We start from the raw sequence: 23,933 nt of genomic DNA, 5'->3' as shown, positions 1-23,933 counted from the left end.
TATTTGGTACGTGATGATTTAAATGGTAGAAATGAACTTGTGTCCTATTCATTCTAGACTTATTCATTTACATTATGTTTTATTCATTCAAGTTCTAATGTTTCTGACTCTTTTCAAGACAATGTCTTTTTTGTCGATCATAGTTCTATGTAGCTTGATATCTCACGGTAATTTTGAGAGAAAAGCAATGCAAGCAATGATTTCTGAATTGTAGCGACAATCGCGTTCGTCTTTGCTGTTCTTCGATAATATTTGACAAGCAGTATTAATTAATTTGTCATGGACTCATGATAAATTCGTTTAACAGCTGATTACCCTCGGTTGATTCTTTTGTTCGGATTATTTGGCGGGGAAAAAAGAAGTGAATGTATTATTATTCTTATTTGTTCATCGTCTCTACGATGCTCTTGGAATAAAAAACAGCTTTTAGTGTTAGGCTTCCTGAAAGAAATTTCAATTGTTGTTAAGAAATTTTTGGTTGCACTCTGTAGATTATGATGATGTGTTTGATCTTTTTTGTGTTCCAAACAAGTATTACAAATCTAGTTTATTTATTTATTCTTTATTTTTTCTTATTTCTAACCACTTTTTTGTAAGCACGATTACTTGAAAATTGCTCAATCAAATGCCTTGAAATTTGGCACACATAATAGGCATATGTACAAAGCACAATACGTTTTCAACATTGACCTTCACTGATGACGTCTTCTAGGCGCCATTTTGTAAAATTTTACGAAAATCAACTCATGATCATATCTTCATAACCAAAAGGTATTTCTCATTTATATTTATCAATTTCAGGTCAAATAAACCGCGCGTGTGCGTACGTCCGCGCGTCAATGCGCGCACAAAATTTTAAAGTGCTCAAAATAATTTTGCATACGTTTAAGGCCATTCTAAGCATTTTATATAAAATCGCGCACACACGCATGCGCGCGCGTTTTTCGCGTGTAAAACTATTACACAACATAGAATCGCCATTTTTTTTTCTTTCATAATATTTCACATATTTCTACAAACAAATTGATACCATGTTTGTCTCTTTATGACAATTAATAACGGAATGATCGACCGTTTAACAAAAATTTCCGTGCGCGCGAGCTTTTGTAATACATAGCATATATGGGCAAAAACATGCCTTTACAAAATCCATTGTAGCTCTTTAGGCTGCAAAATGACCCCAATTTTGTTTTCATATATTGATAGAAAATAAATTGGAGATATGATTTCATGTTTCATTTGACCCTCAATTAACTCATGACGTCATCATAATGGCCTCCGAACTCAAAATTTCAGTTTGCATATTATGATGTCAGCATATTTTTTGAAAATTGATTGTATCTCTAAAAATATTTATCAATTTTCTTCCAAATTTTGATATGTTCTACCTGAGACAATTTTCTACAAATGTGGCTGCCACATTTTTTCATTTTGACAAAGGCATCATGGCGTATTTGTGCGATTAAAGGAGGCATGTCAAATTGTATTCTCTATGGGACATGACTTTTTCTCAAAACTGGATTCTACATTCCTGTCTTTCGCGAGCAATATCTCCGTCGTTTTAGCTTCGTTTACGCTGAACTTTGAGTATGATGTAGCTGAGACAATTAGCTATCTCAAATGTGCCCTTGATTTTGTCTCAAATTTTAGTTGGATCAGCCCACCTATACTTGTTCCAAACAAGTATTACAAATCTAGTTATTATTATAATTATTAGTTTCATTATTATCAAAATATGTAAATAGACTCAAATATTTTCCGGCCTAAGTAATGTAAATATATTTTAATTGATTGATTTATTCACCAGCAACAATAACAATTTTTTTTCCTCAAAATATTTCTTTGCTATATATAAACAAATGTAAACAAAACATTTGCTAAAATCCAGTAAATGGGACAAGAAAAGAGCACATGTGCTAGTTGAGGCTGGCCCGTTAATTATTAGTTGTTAAATTTAACATCGCTTAACACAAAATACAACAATTAAAAGATATACAATCATTAGATAAATACAGAGCAGTATATGATTAGTGTCCCTGGGTAGCAGGATTTGCGCGATTCAAATAATTTCCATAGACTATGTGGACAACTACATTGTACAACTTGGACAGTTTACCCCCCTCCCCCTCCCACTGGCAACTACCCAAGGACAATTGGTTTGTTGTCGAAATGTGAGAGGTTAAAATATCAGAGGTAAATGCCAGAAGTGAAAATCCTATACATCAATCAATTTCGATAGACGTGTTTCTATTTTGCTTTCATCTATCCTTTCTCTTTAGGTCAATTATAAAACAAACAATTAATTATACTAACCCAACAAAGATCACTGCACTAGATGTCAACATTTCCATGTCGCCCCCCCCCCTTCCCCCTTCAAATTTTTCATCCTAATTACACTACTGGCTGTTGTTTGATCATAATGATCATTTTGTAAATGTTGCTTCATTTCAAAGAACGTTACTATGCCCTGTGGGGTGCTATGTGACACATTAGGATTCTGTCACAAAATCACTCCAGGTAATTGATTTTGTCACAAATGCATTCTCCCATTGTAATTTTTTCACAAAATCAATCTCACATAGTGATTTTGTCATGAAATCAATGTCACGTACATAGAGATTTTGTCCTCGGAATCGCACATGTGAGACGTTCTGTTGGTTCCGTTCGCGGAATCACACCCACTAGTGAGTCTGTCCACGGAATCACTACTGACATTGATTTTGTCAAACCATGAAGTCATTTTGTGAATTCTCGTATCAGAATTAAACAAGGCACTCCCAGATTAAGGATGTTTATGATCAGTGAGACATAACATATTTGAAATGCTTGAATTAATCTAGAAGATAGGTAGAAGATTTCCTGATGCTAAATTGATTTCATTGATATTAACAAAAACTTCAAACTATAGAATATATTATAGAAATAATGACTGCTATGAGAGGCATAGTTGTTTTTATTGCTCAAGGGGAGGTTACATCGTGCCATCACCCCGAGGCGTTTCGAGGGGTGATAGCACGATGTAACCTCCCCGAGAGCCAATAAATCAACTATATGCCTCGAATATTACAACTTTTATATACTGAAAACATGGTCATAGAATACAATTTTGGGCGACTTAGTACTGGTCAATCATGGTAATCAAGTTTGTTTACGCTATCAAGGTTCTATGTTGATAAACTTGCAGTGGGTAGGCCTAGCTTAGTTGGCCATTGAGATTGTACGCATATCCCTATGGAGTCTACATGCATTGCGCGATCATGCCAAATTGGTCAATGAAATAATTTTTCAAATCGAGATTCAAACCTTTATTGTTTGTGATCCTGAAGGTGATACTCAAAAAATGAGTTGTCATATGAAAGAGCAGGCTTATCCCTATATTTCCAAAGGAGCGTCATCTCGTCATTACATGTAGATCTAGGCCTAGCTACAATCGAGATCACCGGTCTGCGCTGTGCTATGCAATTAAAAAAACCTAAAATGTAGCGACTAAATCATCGCACAAATGTAAGGTGTCCGCGCTCGCACAAATACAATTTTTACACGTAAACCAATGGGGATCGCAGGAGGATGAGGATGAGGGTAAAAACTTTTAACTATTCCCTGTGGGCTATTGCTATTTCCTGTGAGTGGGGCATTACTTGAAATTCCGACTCCAGTTTCGACCAATTAGATGGCTAGATTTCTAAAGTGATGTATATAATAACAAATAATCCATCCCTGGCTCTGTGTATACTTACTCATTGATTTCCACATAAAGGTAAAAAATACTCTTTTAAATTTTGTTGTGATAACCATCGGTTTTATTGTTACTTCTCTTGCTTGCCCTATGTAATGATTTGTCAAGTATTCCTGTTTAATTTTTTTAAAATTTTCTTCTACCCCCTTCTCTCTCTCTCTCTCATGATGTTATTTCGATACTTGATTATTATTTGGATGAGACCATGAATTCACTCTCTCTTTGTCTTCTACTTGATTTTGTTTTAAAGAGAAGGTTCATTGAAATTTGAAAAATAGGCAAATTATACCTCTCTTTTGTTCTGTCCATATTAATTCTATACAGCCTATATCCTATTTCATATTATATATTTCTGCATGGCATTCACCAACAACAAAAATAAAAAAAATACAACATAATTATAACTGTATTGCTAAATTGATTTGAGCAGAAATTTTATTTGAATAATCATATAGAAATACATCAACAAATTACGGACCACCCTTTAACCCTTACTGTACTAGGCTACTTTGGGCACCTCCCTGACTCGATGGGGGGGGGGGGGGGGCCTTTGATCTCGGCCGTCGAATGTCCGATGAACACAACAATTCCCATGTTTGTAGATATCCATGTAAGGAACAAAAGTTGTATAATTAGTTTTTTTCCTAATATGCAAATTTTTGTCGTTATAGCCTTATTAATTATGCAAAATGCTAATTTTTATGCATTTTACAGAAAAAAAACTTACATATTTGTCTCTAGACTAACTCTTGAAAATGAATTGAACGAATGTTTCCTTCATTTTGAATTCATTGAAGTTTCATTATTTTTATATTTGAATATGCATAGGTTAATTTGCATAAATTATGAATACGCAAATAACGCATACATAAATTTCAAATCTGCAAATATTCAAGGAACTAGAATCATTTTGTCAGACTTTTTGGAATGTTGAAGCTCATGATTCATATGTAAAAAAAAATTCTAGCACAAAATAGTTATTTTGATGTTCAAATATTTGGCCTTATTTCAGCTTATTTAGTGATTTTTTTTTTTTGCACTGTGAGCAAAGCCAAAAACAATCATGTCACACATTCTCGCTGTAGAATAATATTTCTCCACTACCCATCTGCATAACATTTCTGATATACATTAAAAACCTGGGCAACACAGACTGGCTTTATTTGTAACTGCCATTCGCACGCATACACTCTTGCATCACATTCAGTTTTTGTCACACACATAAAGCTTATTGAATAATAATACACTAAGAAAGGATATCAGACGGCCTTTTTTTTACATCTTTTGCAATGGAGATATCAAAGGAGATATTGTGCCCGATATTTGCTTTTGCAAATTCCAAAATAAAATTATTCTGTGGAAATAATAACTGCACGATTTTTGGTTTTGTCCTGTATGGAGAAAACATTCAAGAATTCCGGAGTAACCAAAACCCTTGAATCTTCGCGGTAAGAATGTGGTTTTGATTGATTCCGTAATGATTTTCTAGTTTAAATTTTTACCTCTTCGATGGAAAAGAAAAATGTCGTTATTTATCGTACGCTTGGCAAGGAAGGGTTGGTAGAAAATTATGCTATAAAAGAGGAGTTCCGTGTTCGTCTACGAACTTAGCAAAGTCTACGTTTTAGTTAGGCAAATTTTATGAACTCAATTGACTTTAATGCACATAAAATGTGTTTTTTAGAGTGAAAGTGAAGCGAATATAAGTAAGATATGTTCTTAGGACTAATTATCAGTTGATATTAAAGTTAGCGCTTATATCTGATATTTTTTAGAGTGTCGGATCCATATTTATTTGATTCACATCACGCCGTGTTTCGTTCTCGGCATTCCGGAGCATGCAGGGTTTGACTTCAAGTTTTTACATGTTTATAACTTCAGGTATTTCTGCATACATCCTTTTTCTTGTCATTCAGGTGAATGACTGGGTAGTGTGAGTGAAAACTATAGCCCTGGGACAGGGGAGCGGAATGGGTGTTGTTTTTTATATTTATGGATAAAGTGGACTATTTCTAACGAATGGGGTTCATTTGAGAGCTCCGACAAGGGATTTTCTTACTTTTTAGGTGCGACAAAAACTTAGAAAAGCCAAATCTTTCCCTCTGGGTCATATGCTTGATTATTATTTATTTTTTATTTTTTTTGCTGTGGGATATGGAGCTTTGTATTTCTCTTATTTTTCCTTTGGGGTGTGAGGAGTCGTTTTGTGTTGTTCGTTGTTTGTGTATTTTGTCAGTGTGTTGTAAAAAAAAATCTAGAGGTTCAATGAATGTACAAGTAAGATTTCACGTATGAAAGGTGTGTACGTGTGTAGAAACTGCACAGGTGTTGCCTATTTGTATCTCATTTGTTTTTCCACTAGACTATGTACTAGTGGGGATTATTTGCATATTACTAATGCCGCAGGTTTTCTTGGGGTTTCTGCTCCACTGTATAATGAACGTTTTACATGCCTTGGGCTTGAATAATTTGCATACTTTTTATGTAGTAAACAACCTTTGTAAATCTAGTTTCCTCTGTATTGTTAAGATCCAGGTGTATTGGTTACGGTAAATATGGGGTCACGGCTCTCGAGAATACATGTATATGTACTAGCTTGTTTTTGTAGTGTTTATTGTGGGGCATATGAGAATACCTCTTTAGTCAGTATGTAATAATAATAATAATAATAATAGTAGTGCCTACTTGTATAGCGCACAGGTCCACCTTTCGATGCACATGGCGCTTAGAGAAAAGTACATGTAACAGACATAAGAAAGAAAAAACAATAAACCGAAAAAAAAAAAATCGAAATTCTCATAGTAAATTAGAATATTGAAACAACATGTTAAGGCGTCAGTGGACGAGAAAAATAGAAAAAGTCGCTGTATAATTTCCCGAATAATATATGTGGAAAAATATTTTATCTATGATGACTGATCAACAATTTAAATTATCCATTGCGTCAATGAATTGCCATGGCTTAGCTACGCTTGATAAGCGTAGGGATGTTTTGCATTATCTCAGAAATAAAAAATATTCAATTTACTGTCTCCAAGATGTTCACTTTTCAAAAGAAGTTGAAACTAATGTGGGAGCAGAATGGGGGTTGGAATGTTACTCTAATTCATGTAAAACCAATTGAAGAGGGGTTGCGATTTTGTTTACTAACAATTTTACTTTTAAAGTGCATGGTTGTAAAATGGACGAATTAGGAAATAGGCTTGCTTTGGATATTGAAATTGACGATATTAGAATTACCCTTATTAATATTAATGGTCCTAATAATGACTCCCCAAGTTTTTATGATGATCTCAAGGATGTTATCAAAAAAAAGCCTCTCACTATTATATGTGGTGACTGGAATTTGATTTCAGAGAACAAGTTGGACTGTGTGAATTATGTTAAGGTAAATACTCCTAATCCTCGTAAAAATTGATTAAGGTGTGTAAAGAGTTAGATCTTGTTGATGTAAGGCGCATTCATAATACTGGTGCCGTAGATATACATGGAGACAGCATGATACACTCAAACAGTCTAGATTTTATTTATTTCTGATCTCATCTGAACTGAATGCCAACTTGTATAGCTGTGACATCAAACCAGGGTACCGCTCCGATTACTCCTTTGTTGATATTTCATTTGATTTCACACATATGGCAAAGGTTTTTGAAAATTTAACAATGCCCTTTTAAAAGATAAAAAGTATGCGAATTTGGTGAAAGACACTATAGGGACAGTGATCGATCAATACAACTTCAGGTCACTTCAGGTCACTTCAGGTCAGTACCAAATCCTCTCACACCCTAACGATTTGCGGTTTACTATCAACGATCAATTTTTGTTTGAGATGATTTTAATGAAAATCAGGGCCACAACGATCTCATACGCCTCGTATAAAAAGCAGGAGGATAAAGTTGAACTTGACCTGGAGAAGGAGATCAGGGTCCTGACAGATTTGATCGCCAAGGGTGACAATTCTATTGCCGATTTACTCCTCACAAAAAAGAGGACGAGTTAGTCAATATCCGAAAAAAAACAAATGGAAGGTGTGCTCGTGAGGTCTAGAACTCGTTGGATGGAGGAAGGGGAAAAGCCTTCTAAGTATTTTTTTAATATGGGGAAGAGAAATATGGTTAATAAAACAATTGGTAGTATTGTAAAGGAAAGTGACAATGCAAGTTTAACAAGTTCAATGAAAAATCTTGAGGAAACTCGAAATTATTATAGAAATCTGTAAAGAGAGATAGAGGAAAATGTAGATATTAAAGCCATGAAAGAAATCAGGCACACCCACTTTGTTATAGATTAAGATGGGTTTACTTATGAATGTTATAGTTTTTTATTTTCAGATTTTACTACGGTCATTGAATCATTCATATGAATGTGGACAGTTATCTGTTACTCAAGGGTGGGTGTCATCACTCTCTTGCCTAAAGAAGATTAGCCCAGGGACTTTTTGAAATTGGGGACCCATATCGCTCTTGAAGGTTTCAAATAACTTGTCTCGGCTTGTATTGTGGAAATAATTAAATCATGTTTACCCAGTATTATTTAAGAACAACAGAACGATTTTGTGTCAGTACGGTTCATAGGTGAAAACATTAGATTTATGTATGATTTATTTCAAACTGCCAAGCATGACAATGAAGGGGATCTCACTGAGGAGTTCTACTCTACATTGAAAGCAAAGGCACCATTCATACAAGTATATGTGTCCTTATGTCAATGTCATGGAGAGGGCCATTGATAGACAGAAAGAGCAGTAATGGTTATATGGTGCATATGTATATCAGTTTTTTCTCCAAACACCCTGTTTTAAAGGTCATTCACTTGGTACATTGAAATAGTCATGAAATATGAAAGGAAAGTACACGTACTGATTCAGTTGAAATTCAAGTGTGTATAACATCGATTTTGTTTTGACCAATAATCAACAACAAACATTTACCGAGTTTAATTGATATGAAAAATATTTCATATAATTTTTTAAGAGCAAATTTTAATGAAGATTTGAATTTACCAAACTGAATCATAGCAACATACCTCCTGACTTAGGGGTCTTCTGCACATGATATCGAGAGTTATGAATACCTTTAATACATTAATAGCAAGTGCATCTTTCTGGGTATTATTAATTCCAGTGTTAGTAGGAATATGACTTATGAAGAATACATATAGAATTAAAAAAAATCACTGGTAGTAAATTATCCTCTCGATAGACACCTTAATGTGTTCTTTTTTCTGAATAGACGAGAATTGAATTTGCAAATAAAAACTATTTCATTATTTGTTTAGAATATTATCTTGAATGCAAGTATGTAATTAATGGAATTTGTGTAAAATGTAAGAATACAGTGAGAAATGAGTAAATAAGATATATCTATTCAAGACGTACTGCTTAACTATATCCACCATGAATGCAGGTCCAGATTCTCGACCTGACTAATCACGAGTGTCCCACACCAGCCTCATCACATCACCTATCAGAGGCACTGTGTTCTATGCCAAACTTGACTAACTTGACACTCGATGGAGGAGATTTACGGGAGGAGTTCTACTCTACATTGAAAGCAAAGGAATCATTAATACAGGTTTGTGTGTACTAATGTAACTTCATGGTGACGGTCATTGGAAGACAGAAAGAGCAGCAATGCTTATATGCCATGGTGCACAGGTATATAAGTTGCATTTTCCTAATACTCTTTTTAAAGGCCATGTACTTGGTAAATTGGAATAGCCATGAATAATGAAATGAAAGCAGACTACACATGTATTGATTACGTTGAAATATAAGTGTGAATAAGTTTGACATCTTTTTCGACCAATAAACAATATCCAACCTTTTCCTAGTTTGATTGATATGAAAAATATTTCGTGGATTGTTTTGAGGAGCCAATTTCAATGTAGGCTTGAACTTACCAAACTGTACCATACGAACAAACCTCCTGATTTAGGGGGTCTTGTGCAGATGAAATCGAGAGTTATAAGTACCTTTAATGCATTAAGAGCAAATGCATATTTCTGGGTATTATTAATTTCAGTGTAAGTAGGAATATGACTTATGAATGCAAACAGATTGCAATCCCTCTAAAGAATACATATATAATTTAAAACAATCGTTCTTTATTATCCTGTCGATAGACACTTTAATGTGTTCTTTTTTCTGAATAGACAAGAATTGAATTTGAAAATAAACACTATTTCATCATTTGTTTAAAATGTTATCTTGAATGCAAATATGTAATTAATGGAATTTGTGTAAAATGTAAAAATATAGAGAGAAATTAGTAAATAAGATATATCTATTTAAGACGTACTGGTTAACTATATCCACCATGAATGCAGGTCGAGACTCTCAACCTGACTAATCACCAGTGTCCCACACCAGCCTCGTCACAACACCTATCAGAGGCACTGTGTTCTATGCCAAATTTGACTTACTTGAGATTCGATGGAGGAGATTTACGTGAGGAGTTCTACTCTACATTGAAAGCAAAGGCATCATCAATAAAGGTATGGCGTGTACTAATGTAACTGCATGGAGACGGTCATTGGAAGACAGAAAGAGCAGTAATGGTTATATGCCATGGTGCACATGTACATAAGTTGCATTTTCCAAACAATCTTTTTTTTAAAGGCCATTAACTTGTTATATTGGAATAGCCATGAATAATGAAATGAAAGCAGACTACACATGTACTGATTACGTTGCAATTTAAGTGTGTATAAGTTTGACATCTTTTTCGAACAATAAACAATATCCAACCTTTTCCTAGTTTGATTGATATGAAAAATATTTCGTGGAATGTTTTGAGGAGCCAATTTCAATGTAGGCTTGAACTTACCAAACTGTACCAAAGCAACAAACCTCTTGATTTAGGGGGTCTTGTGCAGATGAAATCGAGAGTTATGAGTACCTTTAATGCATTAATAGCAAATGCATATTTCTGGGTATTGTTTATTTCAGTTTCAGTAGGATTATGACTTATAAATGCAAACAGAATGCAATCCCTCTAAAGAATACATATAGAATTTGAAACAATCACTCTTAGTATTTAGGGCGTCTTGTGCATATAAAATCGAGAGTTATGAGAACCTTTAATGCATTAAGAGCAAATGCATATTTCTGGGTATTGTTAATTTCAGTGTAAGTAGTAATATGACTTATAAATGCAAACAGATTGCAATCCCTCTAAAGAATACATATATCATTTCAAACAATCGTTCTTTATAATTCTGTCGATAGACACCTTAATGTGTTCTTTTTCTGAATAGACAAGAATTGAATTTGAAAATAAACACTATTTCATCATTTGTTTAGAATGTTATCTTGAATGCAAATATGTAATTAATGGAATTTGTGTAAAATGTAAGAATACAGAGAGAAATTAGTAAATAAGATATATCTATTCAAGACGTACTGGTTAACTATATCCACCATGAATGCAGGTCGAGACCCTCAAGCTTAAGGATCACAAGTGTCCCACACCAGCCTCGTCACATCACCTATCAGAGGCACTGTGTTCTATGCCACTCTTGACTGACTTGACACTCTATGGAGGGGATTTACGTGAGGAGTTCTACTCTACATGGAAAGCAAAGACATCATCAATAAAGGTATGTGTGTACTAATGTAACTGCATGGAGACGGTCATTGGAAGACAGAAAGAGCAGTAATGCTTATATGCCATGGTGCACATGTAAATAAGTTGCATTTTCCAAACACTCTTTTTAAAGGCCATTTACTTGGTATATTGGAATTCCCATGGATAATGAAATGAAAGTAGACTACACATGTACTGATTACGTTGCAATTTAAGTGTGTATAAGTTTGACATCTTTTTCGAACAATAAACAATATCCAACCTTTTCCTAGTTTGATTGATATGAAAAATATTTCGTAGATTGTTTTGAGGAACCAATTTCAATGTAGGCTTGAACTTACCAAACTGTACCAAAGCAACAAACCTCCTGAGTTATGGGGTCTTATGCAGATGAAATCGAGAGTTATGAGTACCTTTAATGAATTAATAGCAAATGCATATCTCTGGGTATTGTTAATTTCAGTGTAAGTAGGATTATGACTTATAAATGCAAACAGAATGCAATCCCTCTAAAGAATACAAATACAATTTGAAACAATCACTCTTAGTATTTAGGGCGTCTTGTGCATATAAAATCGAGAGTTATAAGAACCTTTAATGCATTAATAGCAAACGCATATTTTGGGGTACTTAAATTTTAGTGTAAGTAGGAATATAACTTATGAATGCAAACAGATTGCAATCCCTCTAAAGAATATATATTGAATTTAAAATAATCACTCTTAGTATTTAGGGGGTCTTGTGTACATAAAATCGAGAGTTATAAGAACCTTAAATGCATTAATAGCAAATGCATATTTCTGGGTATTGTTAATTTCAGTGTAAGTAGGAATATGACTTAAAAATGCAAACAGATTAAAAACCCTCTAAAGAGTACATATATGATTTAAAACAACCGTTCTTTATTATCCTGTCGATAGACACTTTAACGTGTTCTTTTTTTTTTAATAGACAAGAATTGAATTTGAAAATAAAAACTTTTTCATCATTAGTTCAGAATGTTATCTTGAATGCAAGTATGTAATTAATAGAATTTGTGTAAAATGTACGAAGACAGTAAGAAATTAGTAAATGAGATATATCTATTCAAGACGTACTGGTTAACTATATCCACCATGAATGCAGGTCCAGACTCTCGACCTGACTAATCACCAGTGTTCCACACCAGCCTCGTCACAACACCTATCAGAGGCACTATGTTCTATGCCACACTTGACTGACTTGACACTCGATGGAGGGGATTTACGTGAGGAGTTCTACTCTACATTGAAAGCAAAGGCATCATCAATAAAGGTATGGCGTGTACTAATGTAACTGCATGGAGACGGTCATTGGAAGACAGAAAGAGCAGTAATGGTTATATGCCATGGTGCACATGTACATAAGTTGCATTTTCCAAACAATCTTTTTTTTAAAGGCCATTATTCTTGTTATATTGGAATAGCCATGAATAATGAAATGAAAGCAGACTACACATGTACTAATTACGTTGCAATTTAAGTGTGTATAAGTTTGACATCTTTTTCGAACAATAAACAATATCCAACCTTTTCCTAGTTTGATTGATATGAAAAATATCTCGTGGAATGTTTTGAGGAGCCAATTTCAATGTAGGCTTGAACTTACCAAACTGTACCAAAGCAACAAACCTCTTGATTTAGGGGGTCTTGTGCAGATGAAATCGAGAGTTATGAGTACCTTTAATGCATTAATAGCAAATGCATATTTCTGGGTATTGTTAATTTCAGTTTCAGTAGGATTATGACTTATAAATGCAAACAGAATGCAATTCCTGTAAAGAATACATATAGAATTTGAAACAATCACTCTTAGTATTTAGGGCGTCTTGTGCATATAAAATCGAGAGTTATGAGAACCTTTAATGCATTAAGAGCAAATGCATATTTCTGGGTATTGTTAATTTCAGTGTAAGTAGGAATATGACTTATAAATGCAAACAGATTAAAAACCCTCTAAAGGGTACATATATGATTTAAAACAACCGTTCTTTATTATCCTGTCGATAGACTTTTTAACGTGTTCTTTTTTTTTTAATAGACAAGAATTGAATTTGAAAATAAAAACTTTTTCATCATTAGTTCAGAATGTTATCTTGAATGCAAGTATGTAATTAATGGAATTTGTGTAAAATGTACGAAGACAGTAAGAAATTAGTAAATGAGAAATATCTATTCAAGACGTACTGGTTAACTATATCCACCATGAATGCAGGTCGAGACCCTCAAGCTTGATGATCACAAGTGTCCCACACCCGCCTCGTCACATCACCTATCAGAGGCACTATGTTCTATGCCACACTTGACTGACTTGACACTCGATGGAGGGGATTTACGTGAGGAGTTCTACTCTACATGGAAAGCAAAGGCATCATCAATAAAGGTATGTGTGTAATAATGTAACTGCATGGAGACGGTCATTGGAAGACAGAAAGAGCAGTAATGCTTATATGCCATGGTGCACATGTACATAAGTTGCATTTTCCAAACAATCTTTTTTTTTAAAGGCCATTAACTTGTTATATTGGAATAGCCATGAATAATGAAATGAAAGCAGACTACACATGTACTGATTACGTTGCAATTTAAGTGTGTATAAGTTTGACATCTTTTTCGAACAATAAACAATATCCAACCTTTTCCTAGTTTGATTGATATGAAAAATATTTCGTGGAATGTTTTGAGGAGCCAATTTCAATGTAGGCTTGAACTTACCAAACTGTACCAAAGCAACAAACCTCTTGATTTAGGGGGTCTTGTGCAGATGAAATCGAGAGTTATGAGTACCTTTAATGCATTAATAGCAAACGCATATTTTGGGGTACTTAAATTTTAGTGTAAGTAGGAATATAACTTATAAATGCAAACAGATTGCAATCCCTCTAAAGAATATATATTGAATTTAAAATAATCACTCCTAGTATTTAGGGGGTCTTGTGTACATAAAATCGAGAGTTATAAGAACCTTAAATGCATTAATAGCAAATGCATATTTCTGGGTATTGTTAATTTCAGTGTAAGTAGGAATATGACTTAAAAATGCAAACAGATTAAAAACCCTCTAAAGAGTACATATATGATTTAAAACAACCGTTCTTTATTATCCTGTCGATAGACACTTTAACGTGTTCTTTTTTTTTTAATAGACAAGAATTGAATTTGAAAATAAAAACTTTTTCATCATTAGTTCAGAATGTTATCTTGAATGCAAGTATGTAATTAATAGAATTTGTGTAAAATGTACGAAGACAGTAAGAAATTAGTAAATGAGATATATCTATTCAAGACGTACTGGTTAACTATATCCACCATGAATGCAGGTCCAGACTCTCAAACTGACTAATCACAAGTGTCCCACACCAGCCTCGTCACATCACCTATCAGAGGCACTGTGTTCTATGCCACACTTGACTGACTTGACACTCTATGGAGGGGATTTACGTGAGGAGTTCTACTCTACATGGAAAGCAAAGGCATCATCAATAAAGGTATGTGTGTACTAATGTAACTGCATGGAGACGGTCATTGGAAGACAGAAAGAGCAGTAATGGTTATATGCCATGGTGCACATGTACATAAGTTGCATTTTCCAAACAATCTTTTTTTTAAAGGCCATTATTCTTGTTATATTGGAATAGCCATGAATAATGAAATGAAAGCAGACTACACATGTACTAATTACGTTGCAATTTAAGTGTGTATAAGTTTGACATCTTTTTCGAACAATAAACAATATCCAACCTTTTCCTAGTTTGATTGATATGAAAAATATCTCGTGGAATGTTTTGAGGAGCCAATTTCAATGTAGGCTTGAACTTACCAAACTGTACCAAAGCAACAAACCTCTTGATTTAGGGGGTCTTGTGCAGATGAAATCGAGAGTTATGAGTACCTTTAATGCATTAATAGCAAATGCATATTTCTGGGTATTGTTAATTTCAGTTTCAGTAGGATTATGACTTATAAATGCAAACAGAATGCAATTCCTGTAAAGAATACATATAGAATTTGAAACAATCACTCTTAGTATTTAGGGCGTCTTGTGTACATAAAATCGAGAGTTATGAGAACCTTTAATGCATTAAGAGCAAATGCATATTTCTGGGTATTGTTAATTTCAGTGTAAGTAGGAATATGACTTATAAATGCAAACAGATTGCAATCCCTCTAAAGAGTACATTTATAATTTAAAACAATCGTTCTTTATTATCCTTTCGATAGAAACTTAAATGTGTACTTTTTTCTGAATAGACAAGAATTGAATTAAAAAAAAAAAACACTATTTCATCATTTGTTTAGAATGTTATCTTCAATGCAAATATGCAATTAATGGAATTTGTGTAAAATGTAAGAATACAGTGAGAAATTAGTAAATGAGATATATCTATTCAAGACGTACTGGTTAACTATATCCACCATGAATGCAGGTCGAGACCCTCAAGCTTGATGATCACAAGTGTCCCACACCCGCCTCGTCACATCACCTATCAGAGGCACTGTGTTCTATGCCACACTTGACTTACTTGAGACTCTATGGAGGGAATTTACGTGAGGAGTTCTACTCTACATGGAAAGCAAAGGCATCATCAATAAAGGTATGTGTGTAATAACGTAACTGCATGGAGACGGTCATTGGAAGACAGAAAGAGCAGTAATGCTGATATACCATGGTGCACATGTAAATAAGTTGCATTTTCCAAACACTCTTTTTAAAGGCCATTTACTTGGTATATTGGAATTACCATGAATAATGAAATGAAAGTAGACTACACATGTACTGATTACGTTGCAATTTAAGTGTGTATAAGTTTGACATCTTTTTCGAACAATAAACAATATCCAACCTTTTCCTAGTTTGATTGATATGAAAAAAAATTCGTAGATTGTTTTGAGGAACCAATTTCAATGTAGGCTTAAACTTACCAAACTGTACCGAAGCAACAAACCTCCTGAGTTAGGGGGTCTTGTGCAGATGAAATCGAGAGTTATGAGTACCTTTAATGCATTAAGAGCAAATGCATATTTCTGGATATTGTTAATTTCAGTATAAGTAGGATTATGACTTATGAATGCAAACAGAATGCAATCCCTCTAAAGAATACATATAGAATTTAAAACAATCACTCTTACTTTTTAGGGCGTCTTGTGCATATAAAATCGAGAGTTATGAGAACCTTTAATGCATTAAGAGCAAATGCATATTTCTGGGTATTGTTAATTTCAGTGTAAGTAGGAATATGACTTATAAATGCAAACAGATTGCAATCCCTCTAAAGAGTACATATATAATTTAAAACAATCGTTCTTAATTATCCTGTCGATAGACACCTTAATGTGTTCTTTTTTCTGAATAGACAAGAATTGAATTTGAAAATAAACACTATTTCATCATTTGTTTAGAATGTTATCTTGAATGCAAATATGTAATTAATGGAATTTGTGTAAAATGTAAGAATACAGAGAAAAATTAGTAAATAAGATATATCTATTTAAGACGTACTGGTTAACTATATCCACCATGAATGCAGGTCGAGACTCTCAACCTGACTAATCACCAGTGTCGCACACCAGCGTCGTCACATCACCTATCAGAGGCACTGTGTTCTATGCCACACTTGACTGACTTGACACTCGATGGAGGGGATTTACGTGAGGAGTTCTACTCTACATTGAAAGCAAAGGCATCATCAATAAAGGTATGGCGTGTACTAATGTAACTGCATGGAGACGGTCATTGGAAGACAGAAAGAGCAGTAATGGTTATATGCCATGGTGCACATGTACATAAGTTGCATTTTCCAAACAATCTTTTTTTCAAAGGCCATTAACTTGTTATATTGGAATAGCCATGAATAATGAAATGAAAGCAGACTACACATGTACTGATTACGTTGCAATTTAAGTGTGTATAAGTTTGACATCTTTTTCGAACAATAAACAATATCCAACCTTTTCCTAGTTTGATTGATATGAAAAATATTTCGTGGAATGTTTTGAGGAGCCAACTTCAATGTAGGCTTGAACTTACCAAACTGTACCAAAGCAACAAACCTCTTGATTTAGGGGGTCTTGTGCAGATGAAATCGAGAGTTATGAGTACCTTTAATGCATTAATAGCAAATGCATATTTCTGGGTATTGTTAATGTCAGTTTCAGTAGGATTATGACTTATAAATGCAAACAGAATGCAATCCCTCTAAAGAATACATATAGAATTTGAAACAATCACTCTTAGTATTTAGGGCGTCTTGTGCATATAAAATCGAGAGTTATGAGAACCTTTAATGCATTAAGAGCAAATGCATATTTCTGGGTATTGTTAATTTCAGTGTAAGTAGGAATATGACTTATAAATGCAAACAGATTGCAATCCCTCTAAAGAGTACATTTATAATTTAAAACAATCGTTCTTTATTATCCTTTCGATAGAAACTTAAATGTGTACTTTTTTCTGAATAGACAAGAATTGAATTTAAAAAAAAAAACACTATTTCATCATTTGTTTAGAATGTTATCTTGAATGCAAATATGCAATTAATGGAATTTGTGTAAAATGTAAGAATACAGTGAGAAATTAGTAAATGAGATATATCTATTCAAGACGTACTGGTTAACTATATCCACCATGAATGCAGGTCGAGACCCTCAAGCTTGATGATCACAAGTGTCCCACACCCGCCTCGTCACATCACCTATCAGAGGCACTATGTTCTATGCCACACTTGACTTACTTGAGACTCTATGGAGGGAATTTACGTGAGGAGTTCTACTCTACATGGAAAGCAAAGGCATCATCAATAAAGGTATGTGTGTAATAACGTAACTGCATGGAGACGGTCATTGGAAGACAGAAAGAGCAGTAATGCTGATATACCATGGTGCACATGTAAATAAGTTGCATTTTCCAAACACTCTTTTTAAAGGCCATTTACTTGGTATATTGGAATTCCCATGAATAATGAAATGAAAGTAGACTACACATGTACTGATTACGTTGCAATTTAAGTGTGTATAAGTTTGACATCTTTTTCGACCAATAAACAATATCCAACCTTTTCCTAGTTTGATTGATATGAAAAATATTTCGTGGAATGTTTTGAGGAGCCAATTTCAATGTAGGCTTGAACTTACCAAACTGTACCAAAGCAACAAACCTCTTGATTTAGGGGGTCTTGTGCAGATGAAATCGAGAGTTATGAGTACCTTTAATGCATTAATAGCAAATGCATATTTCTGGGTATTGTTAATGTCAGTTTCAGTAGGATTATGACTTATAAATGCAAACAGAATGCAATCCCTCTAAAGAATACATATAGAATTTGAAACAATCACTCTTAGTATTTAGGGCGTCTTGTGCATATAAAATCGAGAGTTATGAGAACCTTTAATGCATTAAGAGCAAATGCATATTTCTGGGTATTGTTAATTTCAGTGTAAATAGGAATATGACTTATAAATGCAAACAGATTGCTATCCCTCTAAAGAGTACATATAGAATTTAAAACAATCGTTCTTTATTATCCTTTCGATAGAAACTTAAATGTGTACTTTTTTCTGAATAGACAAGAATTGAATTTGAAAAAAAAACACTATTTCATCATTTGTTTAGAATGTTATCTTGAATGCAAATATGCAATTAATGGAATTTGTGTAAAATGTAAGAATACATTGAGAAATTAGTAAATGAGATATATCTATTCAAGACGTACTGGTTAACTATATCCACCATGAATGCAGGTCGATACCCTCAAGCTTGAGGATCACAAGTGTCCCACACCAGCCTCGTCACATCACCTATCAGAGGCACTGTGTTCTATGCCACACTTGACTGACTTGACACTCTATGGAGGGGATTTACGTGAGGAGTTCTACTCTACATGGAAAGCAAAGGCATCATCAATAAAGGTATGTGTGTACTAATGTAACTGCATGGAGACGGTCATTGGAAGACAGAAAGAGCAGTAATGGTTATATGCCATGGTGCACATGTACATAAGTTGCATTTTCCAAACAATCTTTTTTTTAAAGGCCATTATTCTTGTTATATTGGAATAGCCATGAATAATGAAATGAAAGCAGACTACACATGTACTAATTACGTTGCAATTTAAGTGTGTATAAGTTTGACATCTTTTTCGAACAATAAACAATATCCAACCTTTTCCTAGTTTGATTGATATGAAAAATATCTCGTGGAATGTTTTGAGGAGCCAATTTCAATGTAGGCTTGAACTTACCAAACTGTACCAAAGCAACAAACCTCTTGATTTAGGGGGTCTTGTGCAGATGAAATCGAGAGTTATGAGTACCTTTAATGCATTAATAGCAAATGCATATTTCTGGGTATTGTTAATTTCAGTTTCAGTAGGATTATGACTTATAAATGCAAACAGAATGCAATTCCTGTAAAGAATACATATAGAATTTGAAACAATCACTCTTAGTATTTAGGGCGTCTTGTGTACATAAAATCGAGAGTTATGAGAACCTTTAATGCATTAAGAGCAAATGCATATTTCTGGGTATTGTTAATTTCAGTGTAAGTAGGAATATGACTTATAAATGCAAACAGATTGCAATCCCTCTAAAGAGTACATTTATAATTTAAAACAATCGTTCTTTATTATCCTTTCGATATAAACTTAAATGTGTACTTTTTTCTGAATAGACAAGAATTGAATTTAAAAAAAAAAACACTATTTCATCATTTGTTTAGAATGTTATCTTGAATGCAAATATGCAATTAATGGAATTTGTGTAAAATGTAAGAATACAGTGAGAAATTAGTAAATGAGATATATCTATTCAAGACGTACTGGTTAACTATATCCACCATGAATGCAGGTCGAGACCCTCAAGCTTGATGATCACAAGTGTCCCACACCCGCCTCGTCACATCACCTATCAGAGGCACTATGTTCTATGCCACACTTGACTTACTTGAGACTCTATGGAGGGAATTTACGTGAGGAGTTCTACTCTACATGGAAAGCAAAGGCATCATCAATAAAGGTATGTGTGTAATAACGTAACTGCATGGAGACGGTCATTGGAAGACAGAAAGAGCAGTAATGCTGATATACCATGGTGCACATGTAAATAAGTTGCATTTTCCAAACACTCTTTTTAAAGGCCATTTACTTGGTATATTGGAATTCCCATGAATAATGAAATGAAAGTAGACTACACATGTACTGATTACGTTGCAATTTAAGTGTGTATAAGTTTGACATCTTTTTCGAACAATAAACAATATCCAACCTTTTCCTAGTTTGATTGATATGAAAAATATTTCCTGGATTATTTTGAGGAACCAATTTCAATGTAGGCTTAAACTTACCAAACTGTACCAAAGCAACAAACCTCCTGAGTTATGGGGTCTTGTGCAGATGAAATCGAGAGTTATGAGTACCTTTAATGAATTAATAGCAAATGCATATCTCTGGGTATTGTTAATTTCAGTGTAAGTAGGATTATGACTTATAAATGCAAACAGAATGCAATCCCTCTAAAGAATACAAATACAATTTGAAACAATCACTCTTAGTATTTAGGGCGTCTTGTGCATATAAAATCGAGAGTTATAAGAACCTTTAATGCATTAATAGCAAACGCATATTTTGGGGTACTTAAATTTTAGTGTAAGTAGGAATATAACTTATAAATGCAAACAGATTGCAATCCCTCTAAAGAATATATATTGAATTTAAAATAATCACTCCTAGTATTTAGGGGGTCTTGTGTACATAAAATCGAGAGTTATAAGAACCTTAAATGCATTAATAGCAAATGCATATTTCTGGGTATTGTTAATTTCAGTGTAAGTAGGAATATGACTTAAAAATGCAAACAGATTAAAAACCCTCTAAAGAGTACATATATGATTTAAAACAACCGTTCTTTATTATCCTGTCGATAGACACTTTAACGTGTTCTTTTTTTTTAATAGACAAGAATTGAATTTGAAAATAAAAACTTTTTCATCATTAGTTCAGAATGTTATCTTGAATGCAAGTATGTAATTAATAGAATTTGTGTAAAATGTACGAAGACAGTAAGAAATTAGTAAATGAGATATATCTATTCAAGACGTACTGGTTAACTATATCCACCATGAATGCAGGTCCAGACTCTCGACCTGACTAATCACCAGTGTTCCACACCAGCCTCGTCACAACACCTATCAGAGGCACTATGTTCTATGCCACACTTGACTGACTTGACACTCGATGGAGGGGATTTACGTGAGGAGTTCTACTCTACATTGAAAGCAAAGGCATCATCAATAAAGGTATGGCGTGTACTAATGTAACTGCATGGAGACGGTCATTGGAAGACAGAAAGAGCAGTAATGGTTATATGCCATGGTGCACATGTACATAAGTTGCATTTTCCAAACAATCTTTTTTTTAAAGGCCATTATTCTTGTTATATTGGAATAGCCATGAATAATGAAATGAAAGCAGACTACACATGTACTAATTACGTTGCAATTTAAGTGTGTATAAGTTTGACATCTTTTTCGAACAATAAACAATATCCAACCTTTTCCTAGTTTGATTGATATGAAAAATATCTCGTGGAATGTTTTGAGGAGCCAATTTCAATGTAGGCTTGAACTTACCAAACTGTACCAAAGCAACAAACCTCTTGATTTAGGGGGTCTTGTGCAGATGAAATCGAGAGTTATGAGTACCTTTAATGCATTAATAGCAAATGCATATTTCTGGGTATTGTTAATTTCAGTTTCAGTAGGATTATGACTTATAAATGCAAACAGAATGCAATTCCTGTAAAGAATACATATAGAATTTGAAACAATCACTCTTAGTATTTAGGGCGTCTTGTGCATATAAAATCGAGAGTTATGAGAACCTTTAATGCATTAAGAGCAAATGCATATTTCTGGGTATTGTTAATTTCAGTGTAAGTAGGAATATGACTTATAAATGCAAGCAGATTGCAATCCCTCTGAAGAATATATATATAGAATTTAAAACAATCACTCTTAGTATTTAGGGTGTCTTGTGCATATAAAATCGAGAGTTATGAGAACCTTTAATGCATTAAGAGCAAATGCATATTTCTGGGTATTGTTAATTTCAGTGTAAGTAGGAATATGACTTATAAATGCAAACAGATTGCAATCCCTCTAAAGAGTACATATATAATTTAAAACAATCGTTCTTTATTATCCTGTCGATAGACACTTTAATGTGTTCTTTTTTCATAAACACTATTTCATCATTTGTTTAGAATGTTATCTTGAATGCAAATATGGAATTTGTGTAAAATGTAAGAATACAGTGAGATATTAGTAAATAAGATATATCTATTCAAGACGTACTGGTTAACTATATCCACCATGAATGCAGGTCGAGACCCTCAAGCTTAAGGATTACAAGTGTCCCACACCAGCCTCGTCACAACACCTATCAGAGGCACTGTGTTCTATGCCACACTTGACTGACTTGACACTCGATGGAGGGGATTTACGTGAGGAGTTCTACTCTACATTGAAAGCAAAGGCATCATCAATAAAGGTATGGCGTGTACTAATGTAACTGCATGGAGACGGTCATTGGAAGACAGAAAGAGCAGTAATGGTTATATGCCATGGTGCACATGTACATAAGTTGCATTTTCCAAACAATCTTTTTTTTAAAGGCCATTAACTTGTTATATTGGAATAGCCATGAATAATGAAATGAAAGCAGACTACACATGTACTGATTACGTTGCAATTTAAGTGTGTATAAGTTTGACATCTTTTTCGAACAATAAACAATATCCAACCTTTTCCTAGTTTGATTGATATGAAAAATATTTCGTGGAATGTTATGAGGAACCAATTTCAATGTAGGCTTGAACTTACCAAACTGTACCAAAGCAACAAACCTCTTGATTTAGGGGGTCTTGTGCAGATGAAATCGAGAGTTATGAGTACCTTTAATGCATTAATAGCAAATGCATATTTCTGGATATTGTTAATTTCAGTGTAAGTAGGAATATGACTTATAAATGCAAACAGATTGCAATCCCTCTAAAGAGTACATATATAATTTAAAACAATCGTTCTTTATTATCCTGTCCATAGACACTTTAATGTGTACTTTTTTTCTGAATAGACAAGAATTGAATTTGGAAAAAAAAAACACTATTTCATCATTTGTTTAGAATGTTATCTTGAATGCAAATATGCAATTAATGGAATGTGTGTAAAATGTAAGAATACAGTGAGAAATTAGTAAATGAGATATATCTATTCAAGACGTACTGGTTAACTATATCCACCATGAATGCAGGTCGAGACCCTCAAGCTTGATGATCACAAGTGTCCCACACCCGCCTCGTCACATCACCTATCAGAGGCACTATGTTCTATGCCACACTTGACTGACTTGACACTCGATGGAGGGGATTTACGTGAGGAGTTCTACTCTACATGGAAAGCAAAGGCATCATCAATAAAGGTATGTGTGTAATAATGTTACTGCATGGAGATGGTCATTGGAAGACAGAAAGAGCAGTAATGCTTATATGCCATGGTGCACATATAAATAAGTTGCATTTTCCAAACACTCTTTTTAAAGG

General features: G+C 33.9%; 1 protein-coding gene across 1 annotated transcript in view; it reads left to right on the top strand.

Annotated features, from left to right (window-relative positions):
* Window positions 1-23,933, top strand: part of LOC105440344 — a 90,001-nt gene that overhangs the window by 22,737 nt on the left and 43,331 nt on the right. The window contains exons 6-17 of the mRNA XM_030978744.1: window positions 10,064-10,231; window positions 11,168-11,335; window positions 13,555-13,722; window positions 14,660-14,827; window positions 15,767-15,934; window positions 16,868-17,035; window positions 17,975-18,142; window positions 19,077-19,244; window positions 20,184-20,351; window positions 21,463-21,630; window positions 22,715-22,882; window positions 23,645-23,812. Of these exons, the coding sequence (XP_030834604.1) occupies window positions 10,064-10,231; window positions 11,168-11,335; window positions 13,555-13,722; window positions 14,660-14,827; window positions 15,767-15,934; window positions 16,868-17,035; window positions 17,975-18,142; window positions 19,077-19,244; window positions 20,184-20,351; window positions 21,463-21,630; window positions 22,715-22,882; window positions 23,645-23,812 (2,016 nt within the window). The remainder of the gene's footprint in view (window positions 1-10,063; window positions 10,232-11,167; window positions 11,336-13,554; window positions 13,723-14,659; window positions 14,828-15,766; window positions 15,935-16,867; window positions 17,036-17,974; window positions 18,143-19,076; window positions 19,245-20,183; window positions 20,352-21,462; window positions 21,631-22,714; window positions 22,883-23,644; window positions 23,813-23,933) is intronic.

Source organism: Strongylocentrotus purpuratus, unplaced genomic scaffold, assembly GCF_000002235.5.
Source record: "Strongylocentrotus purpuratus isolate Spur 01 unplaced genomic scaffold, Spur_5.0 spur5_scaffold_1, whole genome shotgun sequence".
Classification (NCBI taxonomy): Eukaryota; Metazoa; Echinodermata; class Echinoidea; order Camarodonta; family Strongylocentrotidae; genus Strongylocentrotus; species Strongylocentrotus purpuratus.
This window is presented reverse-complemented; position numbering and strand designations above follow the sequence as displayed.